General features: G+C 37.4%; 1 protein-coding gene across 1 annotated transcript; it reads right to left on the reverse strand.

The window, feature by feature from the left end:
* Positions 1-8,957: 8,957 nt before the first annotated feature.
* LOC104213266 (protein-tyrosine-phosphatase IBR5-like) lies at positions 8,958-16,458 on the reverse strand. Its single transcript, XM_009762733.2, has 5 exons — positions 15,929-16,458; positions 12,337-12,436; positions 10,523-10,580; positions 10,077-10,183; positions 8,958-9,521 (listed from the first exon to the last, which is right to left on the reverse strand). The coding sequence occupies exons 1-5, from the start codon at positions 16,169-16,171 to the stop codon at positions 9,208-9,210; spliced, it is 822 nt and encodes a 273-aa protein (XP_009761035.1). The 5' UTR covers positions 16,172-16,458; the 3' UTR covers positions 8,958-9,207.
* Between the last annotated feature and the right edge of the window lie 313 nt (positions 16,459-16,771).

Genomic DNA, 16,771 nt, shown 5'->3' on the forward strand with positions numbered 1-16,771 from the left:
TGATCTTGGACGAATTTTGAGAGCATTCTGTGGAGGATTTTGATCAACATCACGAGGTAAGTGATCCCTATCATATTCTTGAGTTAAAATACATGGATTATGGGTAGATTTAATATGCAATTAGGAGGGAATTTGTGAGATTTTTGTTGGAATCTAGGGTTTGTAAAAAATGAGATTTGACCACGAAATTGATTATGGAATTGGAAATAAATTACATATTTGAGTTCGCGAGGTCATGAGTAACATTTATCTTTAAAAAATTTTGAAATTCGGACACGTAGGCTCGGGGTGATTTTTATGGACTTTCCGGGTTTGGTTGAAAAATTAGTTTAATAGTTAAATTATGAACTTTTAAGCATATGTTGATTAGTTTATACGACTTTTGATTAGTTTCGGGTTGCTTGACGTCATTTGAGGAGTTCTAGTGAGGTTGAAGAGTCAGATTGAGGACTTAAAAATGAGGTAAGTCTCTTTCCTTACCTTGTAAGATGAAATTTATCCCCTTAGGTGTATTAATTGTTGCGTGCTACTTCTTGTGGAGAGCTACGTACGCACGAGGTGATGAGAGTCTGTACGTAGCTATATTCATGTTGTGTCCAGGTAGACTTAGATTCACATCATGCCCTAATTGTGCTATTTATATTTATCCTGTGTATTGATTCCTTAATTATGACTGAGATTGAGGATTAAAATAAAAATAATGATTTAGCCTCCTACTTCAGAAAATTGCAAAATATTTGATAAACCGATCTGTGTCCTCTCGACTCGCATGTACTTCTGCGAGCGAGGTAATTTCTGTATTCTTATGGGATCGGGCCGTTCACCTCAATAGTGTTGTAAATTACTCTTATAGGATGGAGGCGTTGCCTCGGCGGTATGGTAATACTATTCTTATGAAATCGGGTCGTTCGCCTCAACAGTACTAGGTATTGCTATTTCTATAGGATCGGGCCGTTCGCCTCGGCATATTTGTGCTTAATACTTGAGATTGGAATTGGTTATGATAACAGTTGAGTTAGAGCCTTCGAGACCTGTTATGATATTTTAGTGATTTGATATAGGTTCATGTTGGAGATTTTTTATTAATGATTTGTCTGTTTCATTGCTACTTGTTGTACATCCTCCATGTCTATTTTATGTATTTTTATTATTTTTTGACCACTAGTGTTAAGTCGCCCCACGTCATCACTTCTTCGAGGTTAGACTAGATACTTACTAGGTACGCATTGTTTTACGTACTCACACTACACTTCTATACTGAATGTGCAGGTACTGAGACAAGTACTTCCAGTGGTCACACGGGCGCGTAGTCGCACTTCCACGGAGACTTAGTGGTGAGTTGCCTGCCTTGCCTCGATCTGCAGCATCGGAGTCTCCCTCTACCTTGTTTACTGTTTCTGTCTATTATACTTCAGACAGTAGTTGCATTAATTTTGTATATTCTCTAGATTGCTCATGCACTTGTGGCACTGGGTTTTGGGGGCTTCTAGCATTTATGTACTGTTGTACTTGTACTTATTATTACTATCATCATGGTTTATGTATTACTCATACTTGATAGTTTGAGAATGAAACATATACGGTTGCATGAGGTCTTACTTATTTCGGTGTTTTAAAAGAAACTTTTGTTTTTAAAAGTTAAATTGGGATAATAAAATTGGAGGTTCACGTATGGGCTTGTCTAACGGCGGCGTTAGGCGCCATTGCGGCCTAATAAAGGTTTTGGGTCGTGACATAATTTGTTGGACACTTGAACTTCTACTTTCAGAGGGATCTTATAATACATGGATTCCGTGAACTCAATATTTTTTTGTTAATCCTAAATTTGCCTTTGGCTACATATGGATTCATGTGGTCCTCATAGCTTTTGTTAATCCTTCTAAAAAAATTCAATAAAAGTCTCGTGATATCACCTCTTTTAAACTTTTTCAACTATTACTTTAATCAATGAAAAAGAAATAATTATTTTAACAATTTTCACTATTACTAATATTACATATTACTAGTAACTTATAGCTTTGTGTGAATATCATCATATAGAGTGGGACGGAGGATCTATCCCTTGCTATTTGCTACACTAAAAAGGAAAGGAAATGAATTTCATCTTTCGCATTCTAGCTGAAAGATGTTACACTTTAAGTTTTAATGATGACATATTTAGTAATAGTAATACTCATCTCACTCCAATATTAACAGGAAAATAGATTAATGGAAGGGAAAGAAGAGATAAATGCGAAAGAAAAAAAAATGCAAGTGATACAAGTGATCTGTCCATATTCAAGAGAAGAGGAAGAACTAATTGAAGTACAAATATCGGAGATCGTAGGAAAATCAAAGAAGCATCAATCAGATAACTCAGCAAACTGGAAGATCTCATCTGTTGCCTAAAAGGAAAGAAAAAGATATCAACTCTCAATCAACATAACTGTCTAAGAATCACTTAGAAGGATATGACAAACGCAAGGAAAGCGCAATTTATTATATGAATCCAATCCACATCTATTGACTGAATTCAAAGGCATCCCTTGGGTCAATCTCTTAGAAAATTACTTGTGTCAATCAAAGAATATCTCAATCTCGCTCACAATCAATCACATTCACCACATATATGAAGAACTCGAAGAAGAAGAGAGCGGTGTGCAACTTCACATACAAACTTTCTACATCTTTCTAGTTCTTAGTTAAAACATTGTATTCTTCAGTTTACTAGTATCACAAAAGATAGAAAGAAAAATAGAAAACAACCCAAGAGGTTGTGTCAAAATGTTGAGAAACCGTTATCTCCGTTGAATTTTGCTACCTCGTACTTTACTCCGGACATTTTTATTTTTCACCAAGTATAGTACTACCGACAGTGAATAGTATTTCAGTGAACGAGCAGAACCTGTGCTCTGATACCAGTTGTTGGGAATAAACCCCTTACCAAAATAATATTCACGGTAATAAAGCGGAATAATAATGTAGCACCGAGATACGGTAATTAACAAGAATAAAAGAGTAACAATGACACCAAGATTTTTACGTGGAAAACCCTTCTGAATAAGGGAAAAAACCACGACCCCGAGAGGAGCAACTGATATCACTATAGTAAGGAATTTTACACTTTGTAGGTCGGAGATAAATACTCCAAAGACCACTACAACACTCAAAAGAAATAACCCTCTTTTGATATTCCCACCTCACTACAATATCGCTCACTCTGTATTTTCCTCACAGACTATTTTCTTATACCTTGTCTGTGAAACCTCACTCTTTCTTTCTCTCTTTGTTGGTGTGTAGAAATGAGAGTTGAAGCTCTCCTTTTATAGCCAAAGCTTCACTCTCTAAAGCCTACCATATTTGACAATTTACACACACTTTTCACAATTCAACAAAGTTGGCTACCAAACCAAAGAAATTCAACAAAGTTGGCTACCAAACCAAACTAATTCAACAAGGTTGGCTACCAACCAAACCAAGTCAACAAGGTTGGCTACCAAACCAAAGAAAACTTTTATTAGGCACATGCCTAATACTTCTTCAATGAGATGGACATCATCAATCTCCCCCTCCAGTCTCATTCATCCAGAGGAGGTAGCACTGTCTTCTAGTTTGAATGCATGCCGACAAGTTCTTTGCATAGCTCGAACTTGTTCCTTGGTACCACCTTGGTCAGCATATCTGCGGGATTCTCATTTGTAGAAATCTTCAAGACTTTTAGAGATTCATCATCTACCATTTCTCGAATCCAATGATATCTCACATCAATGTGTTTGGTCCTTGCATGGTACATAGAGTTCTTGCTAAGGTCTATTGCACTTTGACTGTCACAATAGACGACATACTCCTTCTGATGCAATCCAAGCTCTTGAAGGAATCGCTTGAGCCATATCATCTCCTTGCCAGTTTCTGTAGCAGCAATGTACTCTGCTTCAGTTGTTGAAAGTGCAACGCACTTTTGCAACTTAGACTGCCATGATATAGCTCCCCCTGAAAATGTAAACAAATATCCAGTACTGGATTTTCTGTTGTCAATGTCACCTGCCATATCAGCATCTGTATAGCCCTTCAAGATTGGATCAGATCCTCCAAAGCACAAACAATCTCCCGTGGTACCTCTCAGGTACCTGAGTATCCACTTGACTGCTTCCCAATGTTCCTTTCCAGGATTTTCAAGAAACCTGCTGACAACACCAACTGCGTGAGCAATATCAGGTCTAGTACATACCATTGCATACATCAAGCTTCCGACTGCTGAAGAATAAGGAACTTTAGCCATGTTCCCTTTCTCCTCCACTGTTGTAGGACACATCTTTTTACTCAACTTTAGATGACCAGCAAGAGGTGTGCTGACTGGCTTAGCATTCTTCATGTTGAAGCGTTCTAGTACACGTTCAATGTACTTCTCCTGAGATAGCCACAACTTTCTACTTGTTCTCTCTCGAACTATCTTCATCCCTAGAATTTGTTGTGCTGGGCCCAAGTCCTTCATATCAAATGACTTGGACAGATCTCCTTTCAACTTTGCTATCAACCCCTTGTCTTTTCCTACAATTAGCATGTCATCCACATACAACAACAATATAATAAAGTTATTCTCAGAAAATCTTTTGAAGTATACACATGGATCAGAATAGGTCTTTAGGTATGTTTGACTTTTCATGAATGAGTCAAACTTCATGTACCACTGCCTTGGTGCCTGCTTCAATCCATAAAGACTCTTATTCAATTTGCACACCATGTGTTTCTTTCCAGCTACTTCAAATCCTTCTGGCTGCTCCATATAAATCTCCTCTTCCAAATCTCCATGAAGAAATGCAGTTTTCACATCCAACTGCTCCACTTCAAGATCTAGGCTAGCTAAGCTCAAAATTGTTCGAATAGAAGTCATTTTGACAACAGGTGAGAAAATTTCGTCAAAATCAATACCTTTCTTTTGTTCGAAGCCTTTAACCACCAATCGAGCTTTGTATCTGACCAGCTTGCCATTTCCATCTTTCTTGAGTTTAAAGACCCATTTGCATTTGAGTGGTCTTTTACCCTTTGGAAGTTCAACCAGCTTGTATGTGCCATTTTTCTGTAGAGATTCCATCTCTTCTTGCATAGCTTTCATCCACTGGTTCTTTTCTGGATGGGACAGCACCTCCTTAAGACTTTCTGGCTCCCCCTCATCACTGATGAGGACATACTCTGTGGAAGGGTACCTGCATGACTCTACCCTTGGCCTCTGTGATCTCCTCAGAGGTTGAGGTTGTTCTTCTCCCTGAGTGGGGTGCTCCACTTCCTCGACACCTTTATCAAGTTGCTCCCCCTGCTCAATAACCTCACCAGGTTGCTCCACCTGCTCGGCAACCTCGTCGGTTGTACTTTCTGCACTTGTGGGATTGTTAGAAGTAGAAGGAATAGTAACAAAGTTAGGAATTATACCATTTTTCGCCTTTTCTAACATATCAGCAGCAGTTCCAACTTCACTTTCTCGGAAGACTACATCTCTGCTTCTGATGACCTTCTTCTTTACAGGATCCCACAGTCTGTACCCGAACTCTTCATCTCCATATCCGATAAATATGCAGGGAACAGATTTATCATCCAGCTTTGTTCTCTGCTCTTTTGGTACATGTGCAAAAGCTCTGCAACCGAACACCTTCAGATGCGAGTAGGACACCTCCTTGTTGGTCCAAACTCTCTCTGGGATTTCAAACGCCAACGGAACTGATGGACTCCTATTGATCAGGTAACAGGCTGTCTGAACTGCTTCACCCCAGAATGACTTAGGCAGTTTAGCCATTCTGAGCATGCTTCTCACCTTCTCCACAATGGTGCGGTTCATCCTCTCGGCTACGCCATTGTGCTGTGGGGTTCCAGGAACTGTCTTTTCATGTCTGATCCCATGACTTGAACAATACTCTTCAAATTCCCTTGAAGTGTACTCACCTCCATTGTCACTTCGGAGGCGCTTTAGCTTTCGACCCGTCTCCCTTTCTACTAGAGCATGAAATTTCTGGAAAACTTGAAACACCTGATCTTTGGTTTTCAAAATATAAACCCATAATTTTCGTGAAGCATCATCAATAAAAGTAACAAAATATTTGTTACCGCCCATTGATTCAATTTCCATTGGGCCGCAAACATCAGAATATACTAAATCAAGTATATTCAATTTTCTTTCAGACGATGTCTGAAATGAGACTCTATGCTGCTTACCAAATAAACAGTAGTCACAAGGTTTTACAGTTGTACCTTTGGCATAAGAAATGAGTGATTTCTTGGCAAGAATCTGCAATCCCTTCTCGCTCATATGACCCATTCTTTTGTGCCATAAATCTACAGAAATCTCATCTTGTGCCGCGTTCAATTCACCTTGGCATATTTCTGCATTTGTCCTGTACAACGTGCCACGAGCAACTCCCTTTGCAATCACCAATGATCCCTTAGTGAGTCTCCACTTTTGATTTGCAAAATAACTCTCGTATCCATCTCGGTCTAAAGCAATTCCCGAGATCAAGTTCATCCGCAAATCAGGTACATGCCGCACATCCTTTAGAACCAATGTGCATCCGACATTTGTCTTGATACAAATGTCACCAATCCCCGCAATCTTTGAGTAACTTGTGTTACCCATTTTCACTGTGCCGAAATCACCTGCTACATATCTGCAAAAAAGATCTCTTACCGGTGTGGCATGGTGAGATGCCGCTGTGTCAACCACCCATTCCGACTCTGGACCTGACAGGTGCATGCATTCCTCTTCCTCATTTATAAAGAGGACAACATTATCATTATTTTGCACCATGGCGGCTGTGTTGTCGTCATTCTTCTGGCCACTGGTTTCACCTTTGCCCTTCCTTGGATTTGGGCAATCTCTTTTGAAGTGACCTGGTTGATTACAGTTGTAGCAATTTCTGACTCTTGATTTGGATCGGTTCTTTGACTTCCCACGAGCTCCGGATCTACCATAGTTGTTCGAACTCCTTTGATAACTCCTGCCTCTACCTTCTGTGATGAGAGCCTGTCCTTGATTTTCAGGCTTCTTTCTCATCTTCTCATTGAGTAGAAGAGCCGATGTGACATCTTTCAACTCAATAGTAGTCTTACCGTGCAGGATGGTTGTTGCCAAATTATCGTACGAAGATGGCAACGAGTTCAATAGCAAGATGGCTTTATCTTCTTCCTCGATTTTCACTCCGAGGTTGGCAAGCTGTGTGATTAGTCCGTTAAACACATTTAAATGTGACAAAAAATTCGTACCTTCACTCATGTGTAGGGCGTATAACTGCTTCTTCAGGTACAATTTATTTGTCAGCGTTTTGGACATGTATAGGCTTTCCAACCTTGTCCAAATTCCACGTGCAGTGTCTTCATCAATGATGTTATTTACCACATCATCTGATAAGTGCAACCTAATTGCACTAGCAGCTCTTTCATCTAAGTCAGCCCAATCCTCAGTTTTCATGGTATCAGGCTTTTTGGAATCAACATCTAGAACCTTGTGTAATCCTTGTTGGATGAGCAGATCTCTCATCCTTCTTTGCCATGTTGAGAAACCGTTATCTCCGTTGAATTTTGCTACCTCGTACTTTACTCCGGACATTTTTATTTTTCACCAAGTATAGTACTACCGACAGTGAATAGTATTTCAGTGAACGAGCAGAACCTGTGCTCTGATACCAGTTGTTGGGAATAAACCCCTTACCAAAATAATATTCACGGTAATAAAGCGGAATAATAATGTAGCACCGAGATACGGTAATTAACAAGAATAAAAGAGTAACAATGACACCAAGATTTTTACGTGGAAAACCCTTCTGAATAAGGGAAAAAACCACGACCCCGAGAGGAGCAACTGATATCACTATAGTAAGGAATTTTACACTTTGTAGGTCGGAGATAAATACTCCAAAGACCACTACAACACTCAAAAGAAATAACCCTCTTTTGATATTCCCACCTCACTACAATATCGCTCACTCTCTATTTTCCTCACAGACTATTTTCTTATACCTTGTCTGTGAAACCTCACTCTTTCTTTCTCTCTTTGTTGGTGTGTAGAAATGAGAGTTGAAGCTCTCCTTTTATAGCCAAAGCTTCACTCTCTAAAGCCTACCATATTTGACAATTTACACACACTTTTCACAATTCAACAAAGTTGGCTACCAAACCAAAGAAATTCAACAAAGTTGGCTACCAAACCAAACTAATTCAACAAGGTTGGCTACCAACCAAACCAAGTCAACAAGGTTGGCTACCAAACCAAAGAAAACTTTTATTAGGCACATGTCTAATACTTCTTCAATGAGATGGACCTCATCAAAAACTCCGTCTCTCATTTATTCTGTCTTTGTTATTCTGCTCTAACCCAGTGTCCGCGGGAAAAAGAGTCAACTAATATCACAGTTGGTCAACTAATTTTTTAAGTTAGCACAATTCAACCCTCCCCTCTTGTGTTTCAAAAGAAAGCAGCAATCTACCATACGATTTACCATAGGAGCATTCCCAAGTATGGCCTACAAATGAACAAAGGTTATATGGTAATCGATACTTGGACTGCCACAAAATCAATAGTTTAGTGCATTTGAAAATTTAACAAAATATCCCGGATGAATAGTTTTTGTTACTTTAACAAGCCTTATAGTCCATGTGGATAGACTTATTTTAAGTGACTTTTAAGCATAAATCATAAGTTAGAAATTCTAACTAAAAAGCTTTTGGCTTTTTTTTTAAAAACAAAATGTTTAAAAGCACTTTTTTACTTTATCCAAATGTTACAAAATGGCTTACAAACACTTTAGTCAATCTAAACATGCTCTTAGTCATATCCACCTAAAAAGTCAAGGGCCTATCGGAAACAACATCTCTACCTTCTCAAAATAGGGGTAAGATCTGCATTACATATTACCCTTCCAAGCCCACAAGTGGGGATTACACTGGGTTTGTTGTTATTATCCACCTAAACAAGAACAAAAATGCTTCTGCAAAACTTCTGTAAAAAGAAAATTCCATTGTTTGTAAAATTAATCAAACATAATCCTTAGAAGCTTGTATTGAATTAGAGCAAAAGTCACTTGGATTTCCAGAATAACCAGTCCATTGAAGGCACCATACTGTACTGACATGTCATATTTTAAAACTAGTGAGTATAGTATAAAGCATTTCCTCCCACTTTACATCCAAACTTCTGAAGAACTCGGTCAAGTCGAGGATTCCACAAAGGCAAAAGGGCAGATAGTATTACGAACCATCCATAGCAATGTCGCCACTATTTGGATTTTGGTTTGAATTCAAATGGCTTCCTGAGGCATTCTGCTGATTATGAGCAGCTCCAAAGGTGAATTCCTGTGGAGGAATGTTAAAAACAGGACGAGCAAAAATTGATGTAGTGCCAGAATTGTTGAAGGCTGGAACTTGAACTGAATCACTAGGCTTTGGGTAGTTAAAGCTGAAGGTTGGCACAGGAGAAGAGAAGACTGGCACGGCAGAGGTAAGCGGGTTCTCCAGCGAACCAAAGATCTTCTGCTCATACTCCTGTAGTTGTTGGTGAACCCCTGTATTACAAAAGGAAGAAAAAAGGTTACACTGACATTTAGAGCTCTAACAAAACCTTTTTATTCTTAAATCAATTTAAAATAGTAGACAACCAAGTAATATAATTGGATATGGAAGATCAGCAGTCCCAGAAACGAAATTTAACAGAGATTTCAACGGCAAAGAAAGGAAGAACGGGTATACACAGAGCTTGCAGTTCATGCACACTAAGTGTATTTGCCCTAAGCTTCTTCAAAAGGTACTGTGTAACTCAGCTTGCACTTAGAATGACCAAGCTCTATTTGTTTCATACTTGAATAAATCCACTGAGACCTTTCACAGGCAGAATCTTTTCATTTCTAATTCAATTTAAAAGTAGCATTATCTCGCCCATCCCCCACAAAAAGAAAAAAAGAAAAAAGAGAATCATATAAGTGGCATATGAAAAACCTAGGACGTTACCTTTAAACTAGATATGTGCGAGTGTTTCTCAAGTAAAATAACTAGCTGGGTATCATAGCTGTTCATTTTTAAAAAGGCAAAATGAACAAATGCTTAAAAGGGTATATTTAAACCTTGATTAAGTTCGACGGAAGGTCTCCGCTCTTTCACCCACTGATAGCTCTGCGCAAGTTTCCATCCTCGACTTTTCATCAGGTAAGCAATTACAATGGCGGGTGACCTGTCAAAAAAGCTTAACTTTAAGTTCTAATAATAATTACATCTGTAAACCAAAATGGTGGTCTTCACAAGAACAATCAATTGAAAATACTTTTGGAATAGTTTACTACATTTCTCATTCTCAATCAAGATATCTATGTTACAGCATCAGAATAATAAGACTACTAAGTAGAACCTGAAACAAATAATACAAGCTTTGACCTATACACCTTTATTTCACGGAAACCCGAGAGGAAAACGAAGAGAAAAGAGGAAAGGATGCAGCACAAAACCAAAATGAAAAAAACAGTAAACCACGAAAAATTTATGCATGCAATATTAGACAAATCAAACTCCTTACTTGCTTTTCCCTGACATACAATGTACAAGAACACGAGCCCTATCCTTTTCACATTGTTCTGCAGAAGAAAAATACCATCAGGATCAGTTTAGCCAGCAGAATGCATCCCACAAAGCATACAAATATTGCTCTAAAAAAAAGTTGAAACTATAGCAGTTGAATTGCATGATATCTTATTTAGTACTAATATTTTCTACTCAACAGGTGTAGATTGTAGATAAAGTTCAAGTTAAAATCTTCAAGTTATGCATATCCAACATATAACCAAACATTTGAAAAAGGAAAAGCAGAGTGCAAACTTCTCTTCCAACTTTACTCGAGAAGTACAAAACAAGGTCCTGTTGGAGACAAATCTATACACAAGAAGGCAGTAGACGGGTCAACATTCAACTGGAAAAAGCTACCACCTTAGATGCGTGAAAGAATGAAGTATTGGATTCTGTGAAGAGCTTGCAGCTGAAGTCCCGGTAGTTAAAACCACAAGAGAAGTTTAACACACTAGATTTGTCCGTCGCAGAGAGGAATCAAAGACAAACAGATTGAGGGTAGAAGTAAAGCACATAAAATAAAGCTCTCTATAAAGAAGTCAACTAGGAGGAAAGATGCCTAGTCACAGTGAAAGCAAGAGGCTAAAGATTCAACATTTGAAACTAGGTGATTATTAGGAAAAGGAACAAGGAAAATAATGGAGCATATTGTAACTGAATAGGTTGATAAGCAATTAACTTACAGGAGAGCAACTCCAATCAAAGAATTATTTAAACCCATCTACAGATAAAAAAGCTGACATCACGGTTGAAGAGTTGTCTCAGTTAAAAAAATCATCATGTGATCCTATGGTGAAGAATAGTTTATTTTTTGATGAAGTAACAGTTTATTGGTGAAATGGGAAAAATTCCCCATACAAGTTGTATATAACAAAATAGAAATCTTAGAAATATTATTGTGCAAGTATCAATTAAACTGGAGATTTTCTTCCTCTGTCACGTTTGGCCAATATAAGTTTTCCAGAAAGACAATCTTCTTTGTTATGAATAAAACTAAGATTAAACCAAGTTTACTTTCACAACAACCACATACTTCTAATTATTATCCCTTTTATCCTCTTTTTTAATAAGTTCTTTTTTCCTTTTAAATTTTTGCCTATTTTTTCTCTTTATTATTATATTCCAAATTTTCTCAATAATTTTTTTTATCCCATGCTATTTTAAAACTTCAATTATTTTTAAAATTTTCAAATTTTTAGTTTGAATAAGATTAGTCTCTTTTTATATTACAGTTAGTACATAACGCGTGTTATATTGGGAATATAGCTATGATATAATATAGAGGTTTCATTTATAGGTATTAAAGGGTTTTTATTTATGGTTTTCGGGTTTTGAATTCTACAGAGCTCTTTTGATAGGCAACATTTGTACATTTAACGAAAATAGCCAGCATTAATTATGTGCTGGGTAAGAACTTTCCTTCAGGAGAAAAAGTCATTCAACCACAAAATACTTGTTAGGAGACTTAAAAAGAGAATCTCAAAAGACACTTCCAGAACTCTTTGAAAAGATGTTCAAAAGCCATTGTATAGGATGGTAGTAACTTTACGTGTTTTCTATTGTTCCAAATTCTATAGTTTCTGGATATCCAACAAAACTAGTATTTAAAAAGAAACAATCTGCAATCCTATGTCAGACTAAAAAAACTCTCAAACCCGAAAGGTCAAAAAACTGTCAAAAGAACCTTAGATGTATTTATATTTTATATTATACCATTCCTCAAAAAGTAAGCATAGATGTATAAAGTTCACAAGTGATGATAGTCACCTAAGAATTGGATGGCATTGTCAAACTGCAAACGTTCGTCATCTTGAAGGCAGTGATAAGTAAAGGAATTTTTATATAGATTTTGACAAGCAGGTACAGTCTGCACAAGGAAAAAGTAAATGTGAATGAGAACTTGGTTCCATAATATTAACAATAGAGGATCTATAGCGCATGCAAAGTTGTCTCATACATAACTTCTGAAGCACTAGAAAGAAAAAGGATCAATTACTAGACGCCATGCGAAGAAAAATGATATAGAAAAGTAGATATTGAAAGAAAGCATATGTCTAGATTTGAAGAAGTGATACCAGTACCAGTAACCTTTGCCAAAATCAAATGTGTCGTACTCGTAAAATCTAATCAGTCGTTAAGAAAATGAAACTTTGTGAAAGAGCAACTTAGACATGGTTACTTCATCCCTCCCTCCCCCCACCCAACAGAATCTGTGTGATGATCTCCTCTTAAAAATTGACAGAAGATACAGAAAAGTTATTTCTGTCACTTCACCACCTCTTTTCCTTTATTTTCTTTTCTGAAATCACGCACAAAAAATTAAAAGAGTTACCGATTCAGGGTAATAGGCCATCAAAAGGGCTTTGATCCACTGAGCAAATCCAAATTGGTTTACTCGAAGTCTTATTTTGGACTGCTTCTACCTCACAGTCTGTCACAGGTACTACCTCTTATTGTCTTAATATTCTGTCTTTTTCATCTTATACAGTGTCATTTATGCATCTAGACATTTAGACCCCAAGCCCTTCCCTCAGGGGCTAGTTCGAAAGCATGACTTGGACTTGGCACCAGAAAATTTATCATTAGGTGTTATTAACATAAATGTGTCTTCTACTTCTGTCCATAATGTTGCACTATCAAATATGACCTCCCACTTCATAAACTTGAAGACCAACTGCAAATGAAAATTGAAATGGCATAGCAAGAAAAACATCAGCATGTTTTAGTAAACGGCCCAAGTGCCTGAAATAGTTCAGTTCGCTTCAGATGGTAAAACCTTCTCAAGATTAAACTGCATTAATAAAACAATTGCAGAGAAACAGCCCCGTGTATTTGAAAGGAGCAGGAAAGTGAACGAGCTACGTAGATCTGTTTGCCACTGTCTTACCCTCTAAATCGAGTTATTCTGCAGTAAAATTTAAAAGACCTAAAGTCCAGCTTAATTGTAAAGATGACAGACAAACCTCATTAGGTTCTTTCTATTATTGTGTGTAATTATTCCACAGCTCATATTTAAAGGATCCAAGAATGTTCCTTTATATAACTATAAACATAACCCCCCACCCCACCCCACCCCCTGGTGTTATTTCATGATAGTCTATCAACATCCTGATCAATAACGGAAAGGCATAAATAAAAACAAACAGACAACAGTCGGTGAGCACTCAAGCTAAAAATGAATAAGGTTCTCTTCTTTTCTCTTCCCTCCCAAAGTAATTAACATATTATTCAGGATCTCCTGCATAACCTAATGGCAGACATACAATTAAAGGTGCTATGAAAAAAGGCAAGCTGACATTTCTATTCTTCTGGACAAGACACTAATTTATTAGACAATGAGAAAGCATCCAAGAAAGAAATCAGCCCATATAAAATCAAATATAGTTGGGGATCTATAATTAAGTCCACAAAACATCAAGAAGGACGCCAAATCAAATCGACATTCGGCCTAATCCAGCCCCACACCATGCTGTGTGCTACACTTGCTGTAATTTTTCTCATCCCTCTAACTACCATAATTTATATTAATTCCATTCTCTATAGCTCCCTTGTTAGTCCCATTTCTTTCTTCATACGCACGAACTTTCCTGCTCACCCCAAAAATTACTCAAGACTTCAGATTCTGTAAATAACTTCTACTGTCGTAGGTATGTAATCCATTGAGCTATAATCTTTTGATTTCCTACGAACAATACATCTCGAAATGATAGCAGCACAGCATGCTTTTCCACCAGTACGGCACACATCACAATTAAAGTTTCTCGCATACATTATCATACATGAACCAGACAATATCATATCCAAAATGCAGCATTTGTTTCCTCAAAACTTCCACATCTAATATGGATTCCCATCAAAGTTTGTTTAGTACTTAAAATTGTAGATTTGGAAAGATATTAACTACAAGAGAATGTACTACAGAACTTTACCAGAAAAGAAAATGCATTACAATTACTATTGACCAAAATGGCAAGTACAAAGCCCAAAAGGAAACCCATGGAGTTCAAAACAAAAGAAAAACAATGTCAACAAACCCTCACTAGGCTTATTAAATAAAAAGAGATAACGTCCATGTTTCTTCTGTTTCAAAGGGGAAAGTTGAATTCCAAATCTTCCGAGGTCCAAGCATATGAATTTGATGCATCATTAGCTGCTTGAGTGTCATAGTCTCATATTTGCTTCATTCTCTTACTAGACTAGTGACAAATGCGGATGCAAACATTCTAAGATGACAACAGAGACATACTGTATAGCTTATTTTCCTGAGGCAAGCTTGTTTTTAAATTGTAATATGTGCTCTACTAACTAAATAAGTTTGTGGTGAACTCGCACAATTTCAGTAATATTTTCAATGGGTTATGTTAACCTCAATCTCAATCATTGAAGAGTTATGACATAGGTTAGTAACAAAGGCATTTTTGTTCAACTAAGTACCATTAAATACTTTTGATGTACCGGCCCACTTTGTAAGTCATGAAAAAATACCAAGAGAAAAACTTGCTCTGATTAAGAAATCATTACTTACAGATAAGTCACTCAAACTATACTAGAAATCCCATATCAAGAAGATATTTTTTTTCCCATGAAGTGATTGACCTTGACTAATCTAAATATTGGTGATTGCTATATCAAAAAGAGGTATCATGTGTATTCATAACCCAACAAATTTAGGTACAATTTCAACCTACCCTCCATCCACACAAAGTAAGTCCCTGTCAAGTTGCATGGCGAAGCAGCGGAGCCAGGAGTTTATACAAGAAGATTTGAAAATATCACACCTGGGATTTGACCCTATGACCTCTAAAGCTATTTTTGAACCCACCTTGTGTATTTACTAAAAATTTCCCTCGTGTCAAGGGATTCAACAACCTATATATAACCAAAGAAACTAGATTTGACTCAAATTTTGAAGGCGAGTTTTGGCATAACCGATAAAGTTGCCGCCATGTGACCAGGAGGTCACAGGTTCAAGCCGTGGAAACAGCCTCTTGCAGAAATACAGGGTAAGGTTGCGTACAATAGACCCATGTGGTCCGGCCCTTTCCCCGACCCTGCGCATAGCAGGAGCTTATTTCACGGGGCTGCCCTTTTTTCCAGTGAAGGGGATTCAATTGAAATCCCTTTCTCCAAGCTAAGCCCCCTCCACTCACTTGCATAGGTTTTAGTACTTCAAAAAGGCAATGCAAGAGATAACAAGTATATCTCCAAATCCCTCAAACACAACCAGAACAAGGCCAAAATTATATCTTGCAATTTTAGCTTCAAAGAATGCAACTTTTCAGCTCTAATTAACACAATTCAATAAACACACCAATAAAGCAAAAAAGGAAAGAAAAACAGATTAGTAACAAATACTAACATTGAGAATACGAGAAATCCCTTGAGTCTTAAGAAGCTCAGCTCTAGAAGCGTTGTCATAGCTGCCCAAGTAAAGAAACTCCGGCAAGATCTCTGAAGGGAAAGCACTCACTTGAATTGAAGAACCCTTATCAGTTACAACTGCCATTCTATGACCACATATCCCACAAGGCTCGCCTTCCTCGTATTTGTGATAATGCCCACAAACACCACATGGGTTTTCCCTCTCTCTTTTCCTCATCATGAAATTGGCTTTTGTTAATTAACTATTTCGACCTATTAAGAAAACGAGAACGAAACCAGAAGAGGAAAAAACCGAGAAACTTTGCCTAGATTTGATTCCGATTTGTTGTTACTATAAATAAAGGGAAATTATAGAAAGAAGATCTCCAAATCCAGGTGGTATAAGGAAAGTTTATCAAAGGAATTTAGGCTAAATTTAATAATTTTGGTTGGATTCTTGGGATTTTTGATGGAGTACAAGGTTGTATAACAGTTAGCCTAGGGCTATGGGGATAAAGTCAGTAATACACATTATTTTTGGTTATTAGTCAAAATAGACTTGTTGTTATAAAATAAAAATTGTAAAGTAAAGACAAGTATAGGGATAAATTGATATATTATTCAACTTCAAATTCATGTAATGAACTGAAATCTCTTCTATTTATAGAAGAAAGGAAGTTGTTGTGTAAGCTGCTACGCAAGTTGCTGTGTAAGCTGCTACTACAAGCTGCTGTGTAAGCTGCTACGCAAGTTGCTGTGTAAGCTGCTACTGCAAGTTGCTGTGTAAGCTACTACTGCAAGCTGCTGTGTAAGCTGCTACTATACCAGATATGGATAATCT

Source organism: Nicotiana sylvestris, chromosome 7, assembly GCF_000393655.2.
Source record: "Nicotiana sylvestris chromosome 7, ASM39365v2, whole genome shotgun sequence".
Classification (NCBI taxonomy): domain Eukaryota; kingdom Viridiplantae; phylum Streptophyta; class Magnoliopsida; order Solanales; family Solanaceae; genus Nicotiana; species Nicotiana sylvestris.

Excerpts from the sequence above, each read along its gene's own strand:
- LOC104213266 (XM_009762733.2), bottom strand. The coding sequence starts at position 16,171 with ATGATGAGGAAAAGAGAGAGGGAAAACCCATGTGGTGTTTGTGGGCAT. Across the intron at positions 12,437-15,928 it reads GGATTTCTCGTATTCTCAAT|ACTGTACCTGCTTGTCAAAA; the intron begins GTTAGTATTTGT and ends TTCCTTGTGCAG. Across the intron at positions 9,522-10,076 it reads TTCCGTCGAACTTAATCAAG|GGGTTCACCAACAACTACAG; the intron begins GTTTAAATATAC and ends TTTGTAATACAG.